Source organism: Tenrec ecaudatus, chromosome 1 (assembly GCF_050624435.1).
Source record: "Tenrec ecaudatus isolate mTenEca1 chromosome 1, mTenEca1.hap1, whole genome shotgun sequence".
NCBI classification, from domain to species: Eukaryota; Metazoa; Chordata; class Mammalia; order Afrosoricida; family Tenrecidae; genus Tenrec; species Tenrec ecaudatus.
The window spans coordinates 265283988-265305522 of record NC_134530.1 but is presented as its reverse complement, the minus strand read 5'-3'; the positions used below and the strand labels follow the sequence as shown (position 1 = coordinate 265305522).

General features: G+C 42.9%; 1 protein-coding gene across 1 annotated transcript in view; it reads right to left on the bottom strand.

Moving 5' to 3' along the window:
* The window catches only part of NID1 (nidogen 1), a 104074-nt gene extending 83100 nt beyond the window's left edge, over positions 1-20974 (bottom strand). Inside the window, exon 1 of the mRNA XM_075532170.1 lies at positions 20612-20974. Within this exon, the coding sequence (XP_075388285.1) occupies positions 20612-20836 (225 nt within the window). The 5' untranslated portion in view covers positions 20837-20974. The remainder of the gene's footprint in view (positions 1-20611) is intronic.
* Positions 20975-21535: the final 561 nt, after the last annotated feature.

Sequence of the window (21535 nt, the reverse complement as noted above, 5' to 3'; positions counted from 1 at the left end):
GGCTTGAAGGTAAACAAGCGACCATCTAGCTCAGAAGCAACAAAGCTCACATGGAAGAAGCACACCAGCCTGTGTGATCATGAGGTGTCAAAGGGATCAGGTATCAGGTGTCAGAGAACAAAAAATCATATCATTGTGAGTAAGGGGAAGTGTGGAGTGGGACCCAAAGTCCATCTATAGGCAACTGGACACCCCCTTAGAGAAGGGTCATGGGGAGGGGACAAGCCAGTCAAGGTGCAGGGTAGCAACGATGAAACATTCCTCTAGTTCTTAAGTGCTTCCTCCCGCCCACTATCATGATCCCAATTGTACATTACAAATCTAACTAGACCAGTGGAAGTACACTGGTACAGATAGGAACTGGAGACACAGGGAATCCAGGACAGATGGTCCCTTCAGGACCAGTGGTTAGAGTGGCGATACCAGGAGGGTGGACAACATTAAAGGGGTGAAGGGAGATGCCGGACAGTGTAAGATATGACAAAATAATAATTTATAAATTAGCAAGATTCATGAGGGAGAGGAGATTGGGGAGGGAGGGAGGGAGGGAGAAAGGGAGGGAGGAGGAAAATGAGGTGATATCGAGGGCTCAAGTAGAAAGAAAATGTTTTGAGAATGATGAGGGCAACAAATGTACAAATGTGCTTGACACAATGGATGTATGCATGGATTTTGATGAGTTGTACGAACCCCCAATAAAATGATTTTAAAATGGTTTTAATCAATTAAATTAAATATATATAGATACATCTATTAATGGTCATCTTAAATGCTCCCGATAGTATTACATTTGAGCATGAGTCTCATTTTACAAAGTCTTTTAAAAACTGTGAAGTTCTGATACATTTTTTGGAAATGCATTGAGCAATTCAATGGTCAAAGGGCAAGGAGTCCAAAGAAAAAGACCTAACACACACCTGGGGGGCACAGAACCAGTGTGCAATTCCAGAACCCCCAGGGAAGTTCCTGTAGCAGCCCTCCCCAACACCCAGGCTGGCCAGGACTAACACCCAAACTGCCATGCGCCACTCTCTTAAAACTGGATGATGGGGTATTGGCAGTCATTATATTAGTTTCTCTGATTTTGCATATGCTTGGTAATTTCCATAATAAAAATTAAATAGATAATGCAAGTAACTGATCTGAAAGTTAAGCTAGGAAGGCCACTCGGCTTTAATGTATATTTCCAGTCGCCGTTGAGTTGATTCCATCTTAACATAACATGATATAAACTGGCACTGAAATCCTGACAGGAGCAGAGGGTCTGTAGTTTATTGTCCCCGAATTCTTTGTTCTTCAGCTGTCCCTTGCTTTGCTCCCCAACTCCAAACCTTCCACAGGGAAGGATTCAGGAGGTCCATAGCACTGAATGGGCGTGGCTGCATTATTGAGCCAAAGTGTTCAGGAAAGCAAATTTAGTAGTTTAAATTAATATTTTTAAAAAAGTTACACAGCCTAGAAGCAATTTGTACAGTGCCCTTGGTTTAGAAAGAACTTCCCGTCAAGATGTACAGCCTTAGAAACTCAAAGGGGCAGTTGTACTCTCAGGTGTCAGAACAGACTCAAGGCGAGTGAGCATGGCCAATATTATGACCTTCAAAAACGAAAAGTTCAATCAAAACGGTAGCTTCCCGGGGGCTCTGCTGGGCTTGTTTCATTCAAAGCGGAGTGGTCAAAGCCACTAGTGGGTATGAACCACTGACCATTCCCTTAGCAGCCCATCACGTAACCACTACACCACCAGGACTTACCCCAAAGAACACGACAGGGCTCTTTACCCAGCTGCAATAAGGGGTAACACACCAATTATGTGGATCACAAAAACTCCCAGATGAAAATGCCAAGTACCACATGGTCAACAGCTCGAGTTACTTCTATACAATTGCTAAAACCTAACTGATATCAAGAGGATGTAGAGAGTACCCATCTCATAAAGGGATACGGTTCCCATTTTAAAAGCACTTCCAATCTCATTTTAATCATGGAGGTGAAGTTATAGATAGCTTGAATCACTGGTAAAATCTAAGTGCAGAACATTAAAATTCCATGTTCAATTTATTATACGACAACACGCACACAGTGAAACAATAGGCATCTTCTTAGACTTAAATTAGACTCTTAGTAACCTCCGGGCAGAAAACAGTCTTCTCCAAAACAGATGTGTCTAGCAAATACTCAAGATAGATGCAAATAAGAAACAAATGGGTTAGTTTTATAAATGCTGGGAAGATCATTAAACTTGAAAAAGTGAACTCCATGGGTGGTAAGCTGTGGGAATTTCAGATTAAAAAATTTAGAATAGAAAAAAGACATGGAACTAAATGTAAATGCACTGGATGGAAAATTGCTCTGCTGGGTAAACTTTCAGCAATTCATAATAAAATTAGTTTTAATAACGAATAGAAAGTAAACATTTACTGAGTATCTGCTAAGTTTGAAGCCTTTTACTATGACTTTCTACTTTAAAAAATGTAATTTAACAGGCATTTAAAACAGCCATCCCCTTTTTTTCCACGCCCATGAAATCAACAAGATGATAAAAACCTCTTAATGTCAAGCCGCAACACATGATACCTTCTGGAGACCAGAACCCGTCCTCTTTCTCTTACAATTGCCCGCCCGAGTTAGAGAGGACGTTGGAGGCAAAATTCATGGCAGCTACAAAGCTTCATGAAGATCAGTCAGCTAGACCGTGTAGTCAGTTACCACCCAAGGCGACCCTCTCTCTAGGCTACAAATCTCAACCGAAGCGGACTCGAAGCGGACTCCTGCATCGTTCTCCTGGGAAGCAGCTGGGGAGTTCACACAGCTTAGTCTTTAACCACTGTGCCAGCAGGGGTCCTTAGACAGATTACTGCGTGGAAGTAGGAAGAAAAAAACTTGATAAAGAGGTGTAGTAAATAGCCAAGTGCATGACACCATCTAGTTGTAGGTTGTTTAATTTCAGCCTAGAGCCCAGAGGTGAACTTGGGAGCTAACCACTTTACAGGTCACGAAGCATTTTCACTGTTATCTCATTAACCCTAAATAGGAAGCCATTAGTATCTTCATTCTCCCAGCAGAAAATTAGTTTCCATTCATAGGACTTACTTACGAAATCATAAAGCTACGGTTATGTTTTCATTAACCCAATGGAGCCAGAGAAATGGCTCTTGTTAGAACCAGACAAAGAAAAGTAAAAGAATTAGCAAATAAAAAGGAGGGACAATCAAAGGGCTAATGATTAGAGATAAGCCAAAGCTTTTAACGTAATCCAGTCAATGAGGTACTTTGCTTCAGTTACTACCCATCCTTTTGGCAGAATAGTTCTACCTGCTTTCCAACAATTAAAATAGTTGGGGGGGGGGTGTCTTTAACTAGTAACCGATGGTTGATGGTTGTTTCAAAGAAAAGGCAGTAGGTCTGTTAGCATTCCACACCAGGGAAAGAGGAGCAGAGAAAGATATGCTCTTGGTCATCCCTCAAACCCTGGGAGAACTGTGCCCCACCTCAGCAACCTGGGAGGGAAATTAAGCATTTAGCTTACTTTCCAGAAAGACACAAAGCCCTAATTAATAAAGAAAAGATCTCCTTTACAGAAGTATGACAGCTAATAAATGTATTAACATTAATAGAAACAAGTAAACAATAGAATTAAATACCAGTTTGCAACCCCTGAGTTAATAATTGACTTAGGTGACGGTCATTCATGGAAACTAGGTGAGAGGCTAATGGGCAAGATGATTCTATGCATAATTACAAAATAATACACTGCAACTTACTCACAGAAAAGGGACATAATTTGACAATGACATTACTGAGTTCTCCTCACCTTAATACTAGCTATTAATCTTGGCATTGCTAGCCGAGCTAAAGAGATAGCACTTGCACTTGATGTTATACAATATTATACATACAGTTTCCTTTATGAAATATTCTTACTACAATGTTCAACTTACTTAGAAATAAAAGGCAAATAACTCAACTAAAAATGGATTCAAATACATTTACCTAATGAAGGTATACAAATGACTAATAAACACGTGAAAAGATACTTAACCTCATTATCGGAAATGCAAATCAAAACCATTATGAGATGCCACTTTACACCCAATAGGATGGCCATCCTTAAGACCCACTGCTGGGTCCATTTGTACTCATGAGGAAGCTGTGTAAGGTTTTTGAAGCTGTAAATATTTACGCAGGTAGAGAGCCTCATCTTTCTCCTATACTGAAAAGGATAGAGACTCGCAAGTGTTACTGATAATGTGGAGAAATTGGAGGACTCACACTTGCTTGTAGGCAGGTGTATTCACTTTGGGAACAGTTCATGAAAATATTAAACAGAGTAATCAAATTTGCTGCGGAATGACCCCGTGCACAAGAAGGTGTGCCGTTTGTGATCCATCAGACTTTCTTTGACTTTCATTGACTGATGATCACAAGCCGGTCACCAAGCTTGTTTCCCTAGACTATCTTGGTCTGAAGCCCCAGGAGACCCTGGTTCAGTATCATAGAACCACCAAAGCTTCCACTGACAGATGAGAGGTAGCGTTGTGTGAAGTGCCTTGGGTGGGAATCAAACTCAGGTTTCCTGCATGAAAGACAAGAATTCTATTGGTGAATCACCACTGCTCTCAGAGTTCCCATATCCCCAGACCCACGGTAGTCAAGGAGATTCCGACTCATAGCAACTCTACATGGGGACTGTAAATCTTTCCCAGACAGACGATGTAATTTTCCTCACTCACAGTACTTAGTGGTTTGGAACTGCCAATTTTGGAGGCTAGTGGCCCAATACCTAGCCCACAGGACCATCAAGCTTCTTCAGAGCTAACCCGTGATTCTCAATTCTACTTCTAGATACACAGGGATAGTCCAAAAGTATTGCTATTGAGGGTTGTCGTTCATAGATACGCAAGTTTATTCCAACAGCAAGCAAACAAAACATGTCCATGTGACCAATGCAAGGACAAGTGTTCGCAATAACTTCATCTTGTTAGGTACTGTAAAAAAGAAGTTTGATCAAAACAGTGGTTTCCAAAGGAACCTGCTAGTCAATTCAACATAAGGCAGTGAGCTTAGTTCAGAAGGTGAGGGAGACTGTTTTGGGACTCCAAAGGTGTAAATTTGATAGTTTCCTGAAAGGATACAGACTGACTACTCTGGCTTATTTACAAAAAGAAATTTGGGAGTATTATGAGAACTTCATTGGGAAACGCACCATATCACCCTACAGCCTGAATTTGCTCCTTCAGAATCTTTTTGTTCCCCAAACTCAAGTTGAGGTCCTTGAGAATGCCCGAACTGCCATTTTGACATGTTGCACATCAAAGACATGGTCATACCGCCTTCAGAAGTGTATAGATTGACTACGATGGGAGATAAGTGAATAAACAGCATTTTGATAGTTTAGCTTAATAATATTGCCATGATTTTGTAGACATACTTTTTTACTTACATGTACTGATGAAGTAAAGGCAGGAAAAATAGAAGTTTGAATATGAATGTTTGCTGCAGTATTTTTCACCAAAATACTGGAAATAAGTCAAAAAGTGGAAACAACTTGTCTCTCTTAATAGATGAATGGATAAGATATGGTGCATGCATGCAATGAAATACTGCTCAGTCATAAAGAGAGATGAAGACTTGATACAAGCCATAACAGAGCTGAACTTTTAAAATATGCTGAGTGAAGAGTCAGTTACTACAGGACAGATCTTATATGATCACACATGGAACAGGAACTACTGCTGGGGGTAGGAGAAAAAGCTAAAGAGGGAATTGCTTAGGGGACCTTGTGTTTCTGTTAATGGCAATGGAGTAATTTGGGAAAGGCGAGTGGTGATGCTTACACAGCATGATGAACATAATCATGTGAAAAATGTTGAATTGGCAAATGTTTTGTCATATATATAATTTTTTTATCATATATATTTTTAACCACAGGTTGGTTGGTTGGTTTCAGTGATCATCTCTGAGAGAGCTATAGAATTGGGAGGCCGGGTGAGAAGAAACCTAACTTTTTACTGTCTTTGTCAGTTTGGAAGTTATTATGTTTAATAACAATTGTATTACTATCCCAAAAGTCATTTATAAATAAAAGTATGTTTTCAGAAAAAAACAAATAGGTGACATAGACATTTTCAAAACTTTTGATTCAGTTACTAGTGCTCAGTAAATACAGGGAGGGATGGAATAATAAATTAAATTACACAACAAAGAGCTAATCTGAATCAGTGATGCCTAAAATCAGCTGAAGTCATGAACAGAGGGGAGGATGCTGTGTAAGATTAAAGAGGCTACATAGCCAACTGTAATGCGTGGTCTTTCTTTGGATCCCAATCTGAATAAATCTTCAACTCTAGAAGTTAGCTTTAGAATATTAAGGAAATTTCATACATATTGAGCATTAAGTTGGTAATAGGGTATTATTCATTTTATTAGGAGAGATAATAAATAGCATAGTGGTTATGCTGGAAAATGTTCTCATTTCTCAGGACTGCATACTGAAATACTGAGCAAGAAAATGTCATGAGAACTGTAATTTACCTTGGATATTCAATAAAGAGAAACTAATGAATATGAACAATGCTAACAACGGTTACAAGTAGGTAGCGGCCCATTAGTACTAGAAAAAAAAAAAACAAACCAAACCCATTGCCATTGAGGCAATTCCATCCCGGTAACCCTAGAGGTTCTGAGGCTGTAAATATTTACAAAAGCAGATTGCTTCATCTTTTACCAGTGGCCTTTGAACTTGTCAGACACCAGACAAATTGATAACTTATCTGACCAACAAGACCGATCTAACATCGGGACTAGAGCTCCTTTTAGATTAGGAAACAGTGTGGGAAAGAAAAACCCACAACTCTATTGGTATGTATTTGAGGACATTTAGGATTTTTAAACTTAGCTAGAACCTTTATTTGGTAGTGAAGTGGTACACAAATGTTCTTTGAGGACACCGAGTCATAATTTCCACAAGCACGGGCAAGGAACCATATATGATGTCACTTGTCTGGACACACGAATACAGAAGTCTGCACCAACCAGGGGTGGAATAGTGGTGAATAAAGGGAAGAAAGTGATACCCAACTAGTGGGTAGAGCATGGAACAAAGGGTTGGAAGATCGAGGTGCAGGCTCTCCTCTGTTACTTTAAGCTATGTTAATTTTCCAAAGACCCTTAGATCTGTGTATCAGTTTCCTTTCTGGAACTCAGTCCTGTCTGCCTGTTGACAGCCCAGGGCTAGTGGAATCACCTACCAGACATACCTCAAGGGCAAACCTCCCTGTTTCCACCTCCCAAATATCTCTGGAATCCACAATCTCTGTCCACACTATGTCACCACCTCTCACCTGGACCATGACAGTCAATCTTTAGCCCTGGAATTAATTATTTTCCCCTCTTCCCATCCTTCCAAAGTCCTCTGCCCAGGATACAGCATTGTTTTGAGTTAGTTTGTTTTTAATTCTGTGCCATTGGCATATTTCATGCTCAACACTCGATTACTAGGTTGAGGGTTCAAGGCCACCCAGTGGTGTCAAACAGAAGAAAAGGTCTAGCGATCTGCTTCTTTTTTGGAAAAAAAAAAAAAAAGGTAAGAAACCCCTATTGTGCAATTCTACTCTCTAACACATTAAGTAATCATGAGTCACAACTGGCTCTATGACTTTTTGTGATAAAATATATATAATAAAAGGTACCATTTCAAAACAGTTGTACATTACATGTATAACTCACTTATACTAATCCTTTTCATCGTGTGCAACTGCCTACACCTACGCCACCTGTCTCAAAGATTTCCATCACCTGTCATAGAAACTCAGTGCCCTGACGCAGTGGCTCTTCCTCTCCCACTCCTTTCCAGCCTGAGACAGTGCAATTAAAAAGAAACAACTTAAAAAATCGTAAATACACCGAGAAAAGTAAAATGAACCCCACTCCATATATCCACCAGTCTGAACAATTACCAACATGCTGGTTCTTTATATCCCTCCTATGCATCAACTGGTCATCAAATATTTAAAATAAATCCCCGGACATCATAGTATTTTACCTATCAGAGTTCCCATATGCTTATTTTCAAGAAACACATTTTGTCAAAATAAGTACTTTGCCAGCAAAGCCCTCACCCTGCATTGGTTAACATGTTTTTCATGTGCAGTTTCATCTCTCTTCCCTATTTCCCCCATATTATTTATTTGTTGTGGAAAGTGAACTTTAAAAAATCGAATCTAGTCGCTCATCTACTACAATCTCTCATGTTAAAATGAAAATCCTAGCAGTCTTTCCTTCATTCAACAAAGAAAGCATCTGCCACGGGCCGCCGGCACTCCTCTCATTGTGGGAAGCTGGTGCCCATGGCAGAAACAGCCTGCCCTCTCGGAGCTCACACACGAATGGAGGAAACAGGCGCATGTGTCGTGAATGAGAACGGAGCAAGGAGACTGGGTGAACAAGGAAGGTGGCAGTCTGACCTGCAACCCGGGCACAGGAAAGAGTAACAAAGGGACTGGGAGTGGGTCAAACTGGAGAGACAAGCTGGAGGTTTTGAAGGCATGTGGTGAAGCAAAATGGCAAACCCCTCGGAGGGCTTTCTGCTGGAGAGTGACAAGTCTGAATTACAAGGCTCTGCAGAGCCGGGGTGTGCTCAGCTCTCCAAACCCATCTTTGGCACTGCCCTTTGCTCACCTTGGCATGACTTGCCAAGCTCCTTCTCACTCCACTCCACATGACCCCACGCAGTCAGGTTCTCCCCGGTTCACATGCTCATATTTCTCTGCTCATCCTTGAGTGGCAGTTCCTGAACTGCCGTTTCCGGCATCCTTGGGGAAGGGTCTCCTGACCCCCATGCACTAGAATTTCTCAGTCCTGGCACTCATTGCAATGCCAACCGGGCAACTCTCTGTATAGTTATTGCTGACTTCCTTACTGGATTGTAATCCCCATTAAGTCAGAACCAGCAGTGGTCTTGCTTTCAGCCTGTATCTCCAAACCTCACAGAGCACCTCTGGCATTTTAGAAAACAAATGTTTGTTGACTGAGTAAATGGCATAGCTTAGCATTGTCTGTGACTACAATTCTCTCAAGCCTAAGAACCCTGGTGAGGATGGTGCAGGACCAGGCAGTGTTTTGTTCTGTTTTGCCGCAGGGTCGCTATGAATTGGGACTGACTGGATGGCACCGAACAACAACAACATTGTCTTGCCTTTTACAAAATAATACCCATGTTCTAAAAATAATAAATGTACTAGCATCTGATTCCGACATCAAAGACTAGTTAAAGTAGAAAGTAAAATAACCTTTGATATAATCTCCTCAAGCCTCTTCATTTTATAAATAAAGGACATATAAAAGCGACTGGAGGCTAGAAATGAAATTTTATGACTTCAAGTATAAATCGTTCAACACAATTAGTTAAATTTTAGCCACTATTGAAAATCAATAGTCTGTCATTCAATATGTTGTTATTCAACTGATGTCACTGTGAGACAATGGGCTGAAATTTGGAACAGCTGTGCCTTCCTTTGATTGGTCCCAGTCCCACGCCAAGGCTCAGGGCTCGATGAGTGGGAAATGGGCTTATTCCAGCCCCTGCTAATCTGCTTGATCAGTGTCCCTGTTAGTGAACAACCTGCACAACCACAAGTCGTGACCTTGGACTAGACCCACTGTTTGGTACACCTATATGTATAAAAAGCTCTCTGTAGGGGAACAAGCTTTCTCAAAGCTGAATTTGGCCAATCCTTTTGTTTGCTGCTAGTTCAGTTCTGTTGCTAAGTCACTTTCATGTAGCATTTGCTGGGTTGGCTTTGAAGGTCTGCAGCCCTGGCACAAAGCCACTTTTGTTTGCCAGAGCTAGGAAAGGTCCTGCCTCTCTCTGAGGGACATGAAGACTCAAGTTTATTTAAAACGAACTTTTAAAAGAAAACTCCTATGTTGTCTTGATTGAGCTTTGGGTTTGGAGAATTTCAGGTTACTGATCTATGCCCAGACGCTCTTTGAGTGATGTTAGGGAGGAAAATAAGACATGACTTCTGCGCTTAGCCAAGAAGAAAACCACTAATTATTGAGCACATACCACAAAGTAAACTAGTCTAATACATGAATTGAATTAACACTCACAACACCAAAAGAAAGGCAACGATGTCTCTATACATGAACAACCAAAGCTTACGACAGCATACCCAAGGCCACAGAAAGCGGCCGCACAGGAATTCCCACCCACATCTCTCGGGCTCTAGAGAGCACCATCTTTCCTCACTCCTTACTGATACGCTAGTTGAACAGATAAACTTAAGAGACTTAAAGTCGTCTTAATACATTACGTTCCAAAATAACAACATTTGGAGTTAGGATTCCGTCTGACAATTGAGAGATCCACTGGAGTCTTGTGGCCGTGTTCAATTAGGAGTTCTTGCAGAAGGACTTTTGTTGGTCCTGGGAGAATGCTTACAATGTGAGAAATACACGTGTAAACTGGTAGAGTTAAAAAAAAAAATCACCCAAGGCCCAGAGCAAGACCAATTTTATTTTTCTGGTGAGTATTGTAGCAAAACAAAGTAAATATAGGCCAGGGAGCCTATCTTTCTCTGATGTTAGGATGATCAAGGAAGTGTTCTGGAGATTTCTAAACACAGCAACGCCATATTGAAAACCACAAGATACAGATGCAAGGTTCATTGCGAAGGCTCAATAGAGAAGACCGTGCCTGGTGATTTGCTACAATCTCTACTCAAAGGTCAGATCTGAGTTTGCATCTTCCTTGGTCCAAAGATGAGACAGCATGTGTCTCAGAGAACGGCCTGACCATCAGTTCACATGGTGGCTCACTCATTTCTCCTTAATATATTTTCTTCACTTGGCTTCTAAGACGCACCTCTTCTTACCTCAATGGCCGTTTCCTCGCCATCTCCTATGCATATCCTCCTATTATCTTTGATTTGATGATGGGTCCCTACATCTTCTCTATTCCACACACTCCTTTTAATTCTCTTGTTTTAAATACAATCTGTACGCTGCTCACCTTCATGAAGCGATCACTGACAATATGGGTGCTACAGTAAAGTGAGGTAAAGAAACTAAATGGTATCCAGCTATCAGAAAGAATTGTGTCTTGGGTCTTAAAAGCTTGTTTTCAAACAAACAGCCATCCAAGTGAAGCAGAAGTCCACATGGGAGAAGCACACCAGCCTGGGTAATTTAAGGATTGTAAATAATAAAATCCAATGTTCAGAAGCAGGGAATGGCATCAGTGCTTACTAAATTGTGCACACCTGGTTTGCAGGACAGGAAGAAGGCTCTGGATGCCAGTGGAAGGCCAAAGTCCATTTCAAAGGTCCACACAAGGATTCAGCCTCCGGAAAATCCCCTCTGACGATAGGTGAGGGAGGTGAATAGTCTTGTTATCAGTGATGGACAATGTAGTTAGTTTTAAAAAAATAAAGAGAAGGGGAAATACATGTGGATTAGGCTTCTGATGAATCCCTTCTAACCACAGACCAGGGGTGTAAATGAAAGCCTTGCATTTATTTATTTATTTTTAAGCCTTGCTTTTATACAGTGTATTGCAAAGTGGATCATTGCAGAGGTATTTAGGTTAACATTTAGCACCTGATAATTTGATCTCCCGTTTGACCCATTTTAAAAAATTTGTCCTACTGTTAATATTTTCCCCTTTTTTCTAACTGACATGTTTCTGTTTTATTTTGTTATGGTTGTTGGGTTTTTGAATGTTTTTCTCTATATGAAATTCAGAATACATAAATCTATAGACAGTAACTAGAAAAAATGGTTTCTGGGGGTATGGTAGAAGTTGGGTGAAAAATAGAGGGCTATTAACTAGTACTAGAAAGAGACAAATGCTCTAAAGTTGATCGTGGTGAGGATTGTACAGCTCTTATTAATATGACTGAACTATCAAATTGTATGATGTGTGAATTGTATGCAATTAAAACTGCTATAAATAAATGAATGGCATCTATGTGCCCGTGTTAGGCCGAGTTGACTAGAGAAACATATATGTGCAAGAAAGAGCTCTATATTAAGCTTGATATTATTTTGAGAAAACATACCCTCCAGTCCAACTCAAGTCCTTAAGTCCAAAACTAGTCCATAAGTCCCTCTTCAGACTCACACAGCCACACGCAATGAGGAATGATGCAGGAGTATCACTGGACAGTGGGTGTAGTCTTGTGGATCCAGTGGTGATGGACAGGGCTCTGACCGCAACCAGGGTCAGCCAGCAAGAAGGTGAAGGCAGAGAGGGGTGTGGGGGGAGATTCCCAGGGCCCCTCCTTATGATAGAGCCACACCAACAAGGAGGCACCATCAGGCTGTGACCTGATGGAGGGGTTGGATACCACCTCTACCCTTTTATATATCTTCCAAGATGACATGAAATATGTAGCTACCACAATGTCAATAATGAAACATGCATTCAAAATGTATTGACTATTATGGGTGAATGGAATGCAAAAGTGGGAAACAAAAGGGTTGAAGCAGTAGTTGGAAAATATGGCCTTGGTCAAAGGACAGGGTAGAATCGGCCCTTTTGAGTTCCCAAGACTGTAACTGTTGACAGGAATAGAAACCCCCATCTTTCTCCAAAGGACTGAACTGCTGACCTTGTGGATCTCAGCCCAGTGCATAACCACTAAGCCACCAGGGTCCCTATCATTTCTTTGTTTTTTGAGGCAACCCAACCAGCCAAACTTCTTACTCTGCCACTGGGAGCTACCTCTAGGTCAGTGGTTCTTAACCTCCTAATGCTGCGACCCTTTAATACAGTTCAGGTTGTGGTGAACCCCCAACCCTAACCCCCAACTTTCATTACTACTCATAACTGTAATTTTGCTACTGTTATGAACTGGGTGACCCTGTGAAAGGGTCATTCGACCCCGTCGAGACCCACAGTTGAGAACCGCTGCTCTAGGTGGTCAGCTTGGTGCAAACATAACTAGTACCCAAGCTTAACTTGCAGCTTTTTGCTTTTCTGAGTTTTATCCCCTCTCACTCCTTCCATCTTTCTGGCTTTTGTCTCTGGTGCCTTCTCCACCTCCACTAGCCCCACCTACACAGCTCACAAAATAACACAAAGAGCAGGTTTCCTACCCACAAAGCAGTTCTAGCTTCTACTTTATTTCATTGTCTTCCATTTTGCATTTTTGTTTTATTACAATACTCTCATAATATTTTCAGAGTTTTCTCTTATTTACTCTTCCAATACCCTCCCCCACTACAGCCCCACCCTCCTGACAATGCCTATTCACCCAGGCAAAACAGATCCTGACACACCACCCAAACGAGGTTTTTGAATTCCTTTTTCCTTTCTGTCCTCTCTGAGTTCACTGATACATCCAAGTTCATGTTGCCACAGCAACATAAATTAACAGGCACATTCAGGGTTTTTGTCTTTTTGTCCCCTATCTTCCTGAAATTCCACTGATTATCTTTCTGCTGTCTCTCTTTTTCCTCATGAAATATGTTACAAGCACTGTCTGCTCTAATATGAAAAGGCAAGAGAGAATAAATGTCGTGAAAACAGGTCTGGCTATTAGTAGGAGATGAGGCCTGAGGTAGGAGATGAAGCTTTCTACTCCCATAAAGAGTTACAGTCTGGAAATCCGCAGCGGCTGTTCTACATAGCGTCACTACCAGTCAGAACTGGCTCAATGGCAGTGGATGAGGACTGAGAGAGGTAGGAGAGGGGAATGGAGAAAGGGAGTTAGTCTCTGGAAAGTGTGGATTAAAGGGGAAATGTGCATCAATTATGAGTGACAGTTGCACAAATTGATATGTGTAACTGAACATTAAGGAACCCCAGTGGCATGAGTTAAGCGCTTGTTTGCTAATCATAAGATCAGTGGTTCAAATCCACCAGAAGCTCCAAAGGAGCTTGCATAGATTTACAGCCTCAGAAACTCTGTTTGGGTCACTATGAGTCAGAATCATCTCACTGGCAATGGGTAACTGACAGCCCTAATTTAAACAACAGAAAAAGGTGAAATAGTGAAATGTCATATGTAATATATTTTTTAATTCAAATTTTATTTTATTGGGGACTCTTACAACTCTTACCACAATTCATACATATATCCATTTTGTCAAACACATCTGTATGTATGTTGTCATCATCTTTTTAAAAATTTTCCTTTTTACTTGAGCCCCTGGAACCAGCTCCTCACCTTTATTCCTCTCCCCACTCCCTCCCCCATGTCCCCCTGATAATTTATAAATTCTTCTTCCTTTTTTTTTTCATTTCTGATACCGACTGCTGTCTCATTTCACCCACTTTTCTGCTGTCTGACCCCTGGGATAATTGATCATTGTAATCAGTTCCTCCTTACTACCCCCAATTACATGTAATCTTATAACAACAGCAGCAGCAGCAAAAATAAATAACTAAAGGGGCTAAAGTTGCTGATGTTAAGTATATACAAACATTTCATGGCATTCATTGTGTAGTTTGAAGTTAAGGTCAAGGCTTCATTGCACTCCCAAGTCAATTGGATAGTGCCTGAGGTCTTAAATGCTTATGAATCCAAATATAATTGTTATTTATTCACCATCAGAGATAAAACTGAGATACAAGTCTGACTTCCTCCATTAACTACTGCTTTCTGAGTCGTAAGTCCAGCAAAACCATTACTGAAAAATTTTATCAATGAATCAATAGGTTAATTGTGATCAAAAGGGGTAAACATAGAACAGAATTCCAAGTTCTTACAGAATCTAAACTTACAAGCCCCACTGAAATCAGAGGTTTACTTGAACCTATCACCCTGAAAAATCTTCAAACCATGAGCCAAAAGTACCTTTAAAGTCATCGTTATTATTTATTTATTTTTAAACTTATTTATTTATTTGTTTATTTGAAGTCATCTTTAAACTGAACTGGTTGTTTAACTAGTAAAGAATATTTGCCATGACCATTTTGGTCTATTAAAAGATATCTGTACACGATACAACCTTTCTTGTTGAAAGTCAAGACGACTTGAATCGCTTGCTGATGAAAACCAAGGACTATACCCATCAGTATGGATTACAATTCATTGCAAAGAAAAAACCTAACTCCTCATTACTGGATCAATTTGAGAACATCATGATAAGAGGAAAAAATATCATGAAGTTGTCAAGGATTTCGTTTTGCTTGGATCCACACTCAATGCTCACGGAAGCAGTAAATAAGAATTTAAGTTACTTATTGCACGAGGCAAACTGCACAAGACCTCCTTAAAGTATTAAAAAAGGAAACTTTGAAGGCCCAGAGGCGCCTGACCTAAGCCACAGTATTTTCAATTGCCTCATATGTATGTGAAAGTTGAACAATGAATAAGGAAGAACAGAAAGAGCTGTTGCCCTTGAATTAGGGTGCTAGTAAATAATATTGAAAAGAAAAACCGTGGCCTTCCAAAAAACCAGGAAAATCTGTGTTGGAACGAAGTATAACCAGAATACTTTTTAGGAGCAAGGATGGGCAAATTTTGTCTCACATATTTTGGACATGTTCTGGGAAAAGACGAATCCCTGAAAAGGAACATCATGCTTGGCAAAATAGAGGGTCACTGAAAAAGAGAGAGATAATCCAGGATATGAATTGGCATGCTGGCCACAACAATGGGCTGAAACCTAGCAACATTTGTGTTGGGGTCCAGACTGTGTGGAGTTCCAGCCCGGTGTGCACACAGTGGCTCTAAGTCAGAACTGACCGGACAGCACTTAATAATATGTGAGATCAAAGTGTCAACAATAACTCTAAAACACAAAGGAGAAACTTAGAGGGGTCTCAATCAATGATGAAACACTGTGGGTAAAAATAACAACAATGGGGATATAGCATGTGGAATATAACCAATGTTACCGGAGACGTGTGGAAATGAATGCATGGTTATATGCTCTGCTGTGTTATATTCTTTTTAAAAATCCTAGTCTAATATCCAAAACAGCGCACAGAATCAAGTTCATGCTCACAGTCCTTGTCAACTCATGTGAGGGTTTCTATCAGCTCAAAAGAGCATCGATAAAGTCACAGAGTATGGTGGATGAGGACACCTATATTCCTTTTCAGTTCCTAGGAATGCAGCCTTCAGTTGTTCACCCTCCTTGAAAACATCTTCTCCATCTAATGTCATGCCTTTCTTCCAGGACAGCTGCTACCCAAAGAGTAATCGATGAAATGGGGCAGAGGCCATCCAGCGACCTTAACTGGATTTATAATTACCTAGGGGCTCTAGGTAAATCTGCTGTCGAAAACCTCTTGAAAGTGTTGGAAAGTGAGGATGTTACTTTGGGGACTAGGGTGTGCCTGACTGAAGCCATGGTATTTTTTTTTTTTTTTACCTTTTATTAGGAGCTCTTACAGATATTATTACAATCCATACTTCCATGAGGTCTAGCATAATTGTACAATTGCTGTCATCATCATTCTTTTTGGGGGAATCTGTAGCACAATTTAATTTCATAAGTGTTGACTATCCATGGGGAAAAAGACAGGCTTTTGCATTTCCTGCTTTTCTCTCTGGACATGCTGTTCCTTTGAATACCTGGCATGATTCCGTTGTGCTTGCATGCTGTCTAAACAAAAGCCATGGTATTTTCAATCAACTCATGTGCATGAGAAAGTTGGACATTGAAAAGGAAGACTGAAGAAAACCCCAGCTTTATTTAAATTCTGCGGAAAAGAACTCAGGAACTTGAGATAACTCTGAAGAGCAAACCTAGCTGCCGACCTTGACCCTCCTTGACACTGCATTGTGGCTCAGTTTCTCCCCATTAAGTTTCATTCTCCTTTCCACAGGTGTGCATCGGAAGGGTTCCTCCTAATTAAACTGTTTCTAATCTCCATCTCAGAACCTACTTTCAGGAAAACCCAACCTGCAGCATACATAAAATATGTAAATGGGCCTCTGAGATTCTTTTCATTAAAATGCAAAGTAAGCGTTCATGAAAAGATGACTGAAGATATGGACATAATAGGCTTGTTTTAAAATAAGGAGCCAAAGAAAGCACACCAGCCTGTGGGATCCAGGGACTGTAAAGAATAAGATCCATATCCAGAGGAAGGAACAGTATCAGAGCTAAAATTGTGAACACCTGGTTTGTAGGAGGCTACAGATGGATATCACTGAAAGGCTAAAGTCCATCTGCAGGATTTTTCTCCCGTGTGGATTAAGACTCCGGTGAATTCCTTCTGACCATTGATTCTGGATGGGAATAGCCTCCTCAGAGAGCACCATAAAGTCAATTATGACTAATATAGTTAAGTTAAAATGTAACACCTTATGATTTAATCTCTCTTTTGATCCATATTAAAGTTATTTCAGTTTTTAATATCTTTTCTTTTCAGTTGAGATTTTCTGTTTTACTTTATCATTGTTGAGTTGTCTTTGTTTCTTATTTTTGTTTTGTTTAATTTTCTGTATACGTATGACATCCAGATAGGTAAACCTACAATGTCAGTAGCCAGATTAATAATCACCTAGGTGCATTGGGTAAATCTGCTGCACAAGATCTCTTTCAAGTGCTGAAAAGTGAGGAGGTTACTTTGAGAACTAAGGTATACCTGTCCCAAGCCATGGTATTCTTAATTGCTTCCTATGCATGTGAAACTTGGACACTGAATGAGGAAGAGTGAAGAAAAATCTAGCATTTGGACTAAGGCGTTGGCAAAGAATACTGAAAGTAGCACAGACTGCCAAAGGAATAAACAGATCGGTCTTGGAAGAAGTACAGCCAGAATGCTCCTTAGAAGCAAGGATGGAGAGAGGCTTCATCTCACATACTTTGGGCATGTTGTCAGGAAAGATCAGTCCTTGGAGAAGGACATCAGGCTTACTAATGTGGAGGGGCAGTGAGAAAAAAAAGGTTCTCAATGAGAGGATTGAGACAGTGCCTGTATCAATGGGCTCAAACATAAGAACAATTGTGAGGATGGTACAGGATGGGCGTGCATAGGGTCACTGTGATTGGGAACCGACTAGACAACACCTAACAACAACCAAGGGCAGGGGAGGTTGGGGGGAAATGGGGAGCTAATAACCATGAATACAAGAACAAAGAAAATGTTTAAAATTGATTTTGGTGAAGATCGCACAAGTCTTCTTAATATAATTAAACTAGTGAATTATATGATATGTGAATTATATGCCAATAAAAGTATTTTTAAAAACATAAACAAATAAAATAGATGTAAGAGCAATAGTTTGACAATAATCTTTTTGAAAGGAATAGATATTTTACAGATCTTTAGAAAGTAATGTGGTTAGTCTGATACTATATTTTAACACAGGGGTTCTGAATTTGGGGTCCAATGACCTACCCCTCTCTAGACGTTCCAGGATAGAATTCCCTTGCTCTGTAACCTTACATGGGAAAACCCACATTTTAATATTCAATAATCCCTAACAGATAGTTGGGAGAATGCAGACACACGGTGCTAACAGAAAGGTTGGCGGTTTGAACCCTTCCTCATGAGAAAGATGTGGCCATCTGCTTCTATAAGATTTCCCACCTCGGAAATCCTCTGGGCAGTAAGATTCTGCCCTCCTAGCTCACTGAGTCCAGTGGACCCCATGACAGTGGTTTTAACTCCTGGGTTAGGTGGAAGAGAGTCAAGCATTCAAGCACTAACAAAACCACGCAGAAGTACATGGGAATAAAGACCTGGCAGTCTGCTTTTCCAAAGTCAATCCCCGCTGCCATCAAGTCTATTCCGACTCACAAAGACGTCTTTATAGAGCAGGGCAATTCTGCCCCTTTCGGTTTCCCAGGCTAGACATCTTCGTGGGAGCAGAAGCCTCATCTTGCTCACACAGATTGGCGAATTCGAACAGCTGACCTTGAAATTAGCAGCCTCAGGTGTAACGTATTCGCCATCAGGGCACCTTCCAAACAGCCCGACTTGAAAATTCTAGGTTAGCAGTCCCATTGTCCTGCAAACTGACTTGCAGGCAAACTGCTTTGCTTTTAGGCGGTGGGGGGAGAGTTGGGTTTGGGATATTTATTATTTCTTTCCAATGTGAACGTAGGCAACAATTCAAAGTAGCAATACCACTGAGTGAGTTTGTCCCCAATAGAAGTCACAAATATTTCCCTGTCACATTATAATTGCCGCAGATGTCTTCAAAGGTGCGTACTGTCTTCATTACTTTGAAAATTCAGTAATCATTAATCCTGCTACTAAATCGACTGCTACAACTTAGTTAAGGTGGCTAAAAAGAAGCGCGTCTATAAATACACAAAATTTTGTGTTTTTAAAATATATTTTTATATGTACTTCAATGTAGTTGGTTGACTTGGTAATCCTACAGACTTTATTTTATGAATTTAGAACATTCTAAGGAAGGGTCCATAAACTCCCCCAAACTGCCCTTAAAAGAGCACAACACGTGCGCAACAGTCTCTGTCACTCGTGGCGTTAGGATTCTTCCTTCCTTGTCGTGTGAAGCCCACACGCTCCACGCACGGGCTGTCCATCTAGTAAGCTGCCCCGGCCACCAGCACACACAGCCCTTTCAGCCGCAGGACAGGCCCCGGCCGCGTGTTTGTTTTGTTCCCCCAGCTCCTGGAAGAAGCAGTTTTATATGAAATCCACATGGTACGCAGCTGGAGAAGGCGGCCATAAGGGACATTACCGAGTTGACAGCGCCCTGGCCTGTTCTGGGGAGGCCTGGGAGGACGAAAGGTCATCTGGCCCCATTCCTCGTGGGGGGTCCAAGTCGACAAAGCTGTGCTACAGGAAATCAGATCACCAGGGTGTCCTGAATTCCAGGCTCTGAACTCTGGATTCTGAAACATGCTCCCTGGCTGAGCCGAATCATTGTTAAGGAGTGTGTGTACCTCACTGGGGACCGTCGGCCAAGTGCCCGGAGCGGAAAGGCCGGTTGGGCTCGGTTAGTACGGAAATCACGGGAGTTGCTGCCTTTCTGACCCCAGACTTCGGAGTCCCGTGCCCGCCCGCGCGTCGCTGCGCCCCAGGACCAGCGACAACCTGGGGAGGCCCGGAGCCCCACTAGGCTCCACCCAGGCTGGCCGGGTCTCGTCCCCACGGCACCCACAACGCCAGGACTGGACAGATTGCCCCCGGGCGAATCTGCCTCCAGCCACCTAGCAGAACATGCCATTCCCTGATGGTGTAGTGGTTACGCGTTGGGCTGCGATGCACAGTTCGAAACCCCTACCCGCTCTGCGGGAGGATTACAGGGTTTTGGACTCCCATAGGTAGTTACCGTCTCGGAACCTCACAGGGGGTCGCCGAGTCAGCACCGACTTGCTGGCTATGGGTCCAGTTTTGAGTGTGGACCCCGGGTGGAGCCAGCGTGCGAGCGGGGCCGCGAGCCAGCTCCCCCACGCCGCGCGTTCCTCGAGCGACGACGGGCCAGCGCGGGACCTTGGCCCGAGGCAGTCGATCAGCAGAGGCGCACACTCTCCTGAAGACTCAGGCGCCGCCGGCTGAGTCCCTGGTCTCGACCCGCCCGCGACGCCCACGTCCGTCGGTCCTCGGCGCCCCTAACCCCCCTTTCCCTTCCGGCCCCCCCGAGCGACGGCGGCTCCCGCCCGGGCGGGCGACCTCCCTCCCGCAGCGCGCACCCCGCACCCGTCACCCCGCACCCGGGAGCGCACTCACGTAGATGGAGTCGATGTCCGAGCGGTCGTAGAAGCGCAGCCCCCAGCTCAGTTCCAGCGCGGGGGAGACGCGGTCGTCGCCGGCTTCCAGTTGCAGGTCCCCGTGCCCCGGGCCGAAGGGAAAGAGCTCCTGGCGGAGCAGACAGCCCCCGAGCCCGGCCAGCAGCAGCTGCAGCAGCGGCGCCCACGTCCGCGCAGCCCCGCTCCGAGCGCGCGTGGCCAACATGTTCCCCGACTACCGTCCCCCAGACCCGAGGCTGCGGCGCCCGAACGGCGGAGGAAGGGCGGAGATGTAACCGGACGCCCCTCGGCAGCCCCTGCACGCCTCCGGCTCCCAAAGTCCCCACCCAAGGAAAGAGAGGAGGGGACCTCGGAGAGATGGGGAAGGGAGGGAGAGCCCCGCCCCGACGGGAGGGCGCTCGCCCAGGCGGCCCAATGGCCGCGAAAGGGAAGGCTAGGGGCGACGCCGAACTGCCCAGCTTCGCGGGCAGCGCCCTGGCCCCCCACAGGGTATTGGGCGCTGGTGACCTTGTTTCCCGAAAGTGACCCGACTCGCAACGAATGCATTCTCCGAAAAATGGAGGCAACGTGGTCTTCAGGTCAGAGCCCATCGGTGCAAAGAGGTGACAAGGAAATGTCCCAGTGATTCTGAAACAGTCAGAGCCAATGCAGTTTGGCTGCGCCTGGAGGCCCGACTTCCAACTCCAAAGGGAAAGGGACGGCCTAGACCAGTGCTATGGCCATTCTCCCAGACACCCATTCATTCAGCATTTACTGAATGCTCGATCTTAGGCTAGGTAGGCTAGGATTAGGGAGAACCTTCCCAAGAATTAAGTGCGCACCCTACACCCCTCTGAAACAAAGTTTGTGGGCCAGGGAAATTAATTGGCCAGGGAAAGATTCCTGGGAGATACTAGGAATGGAA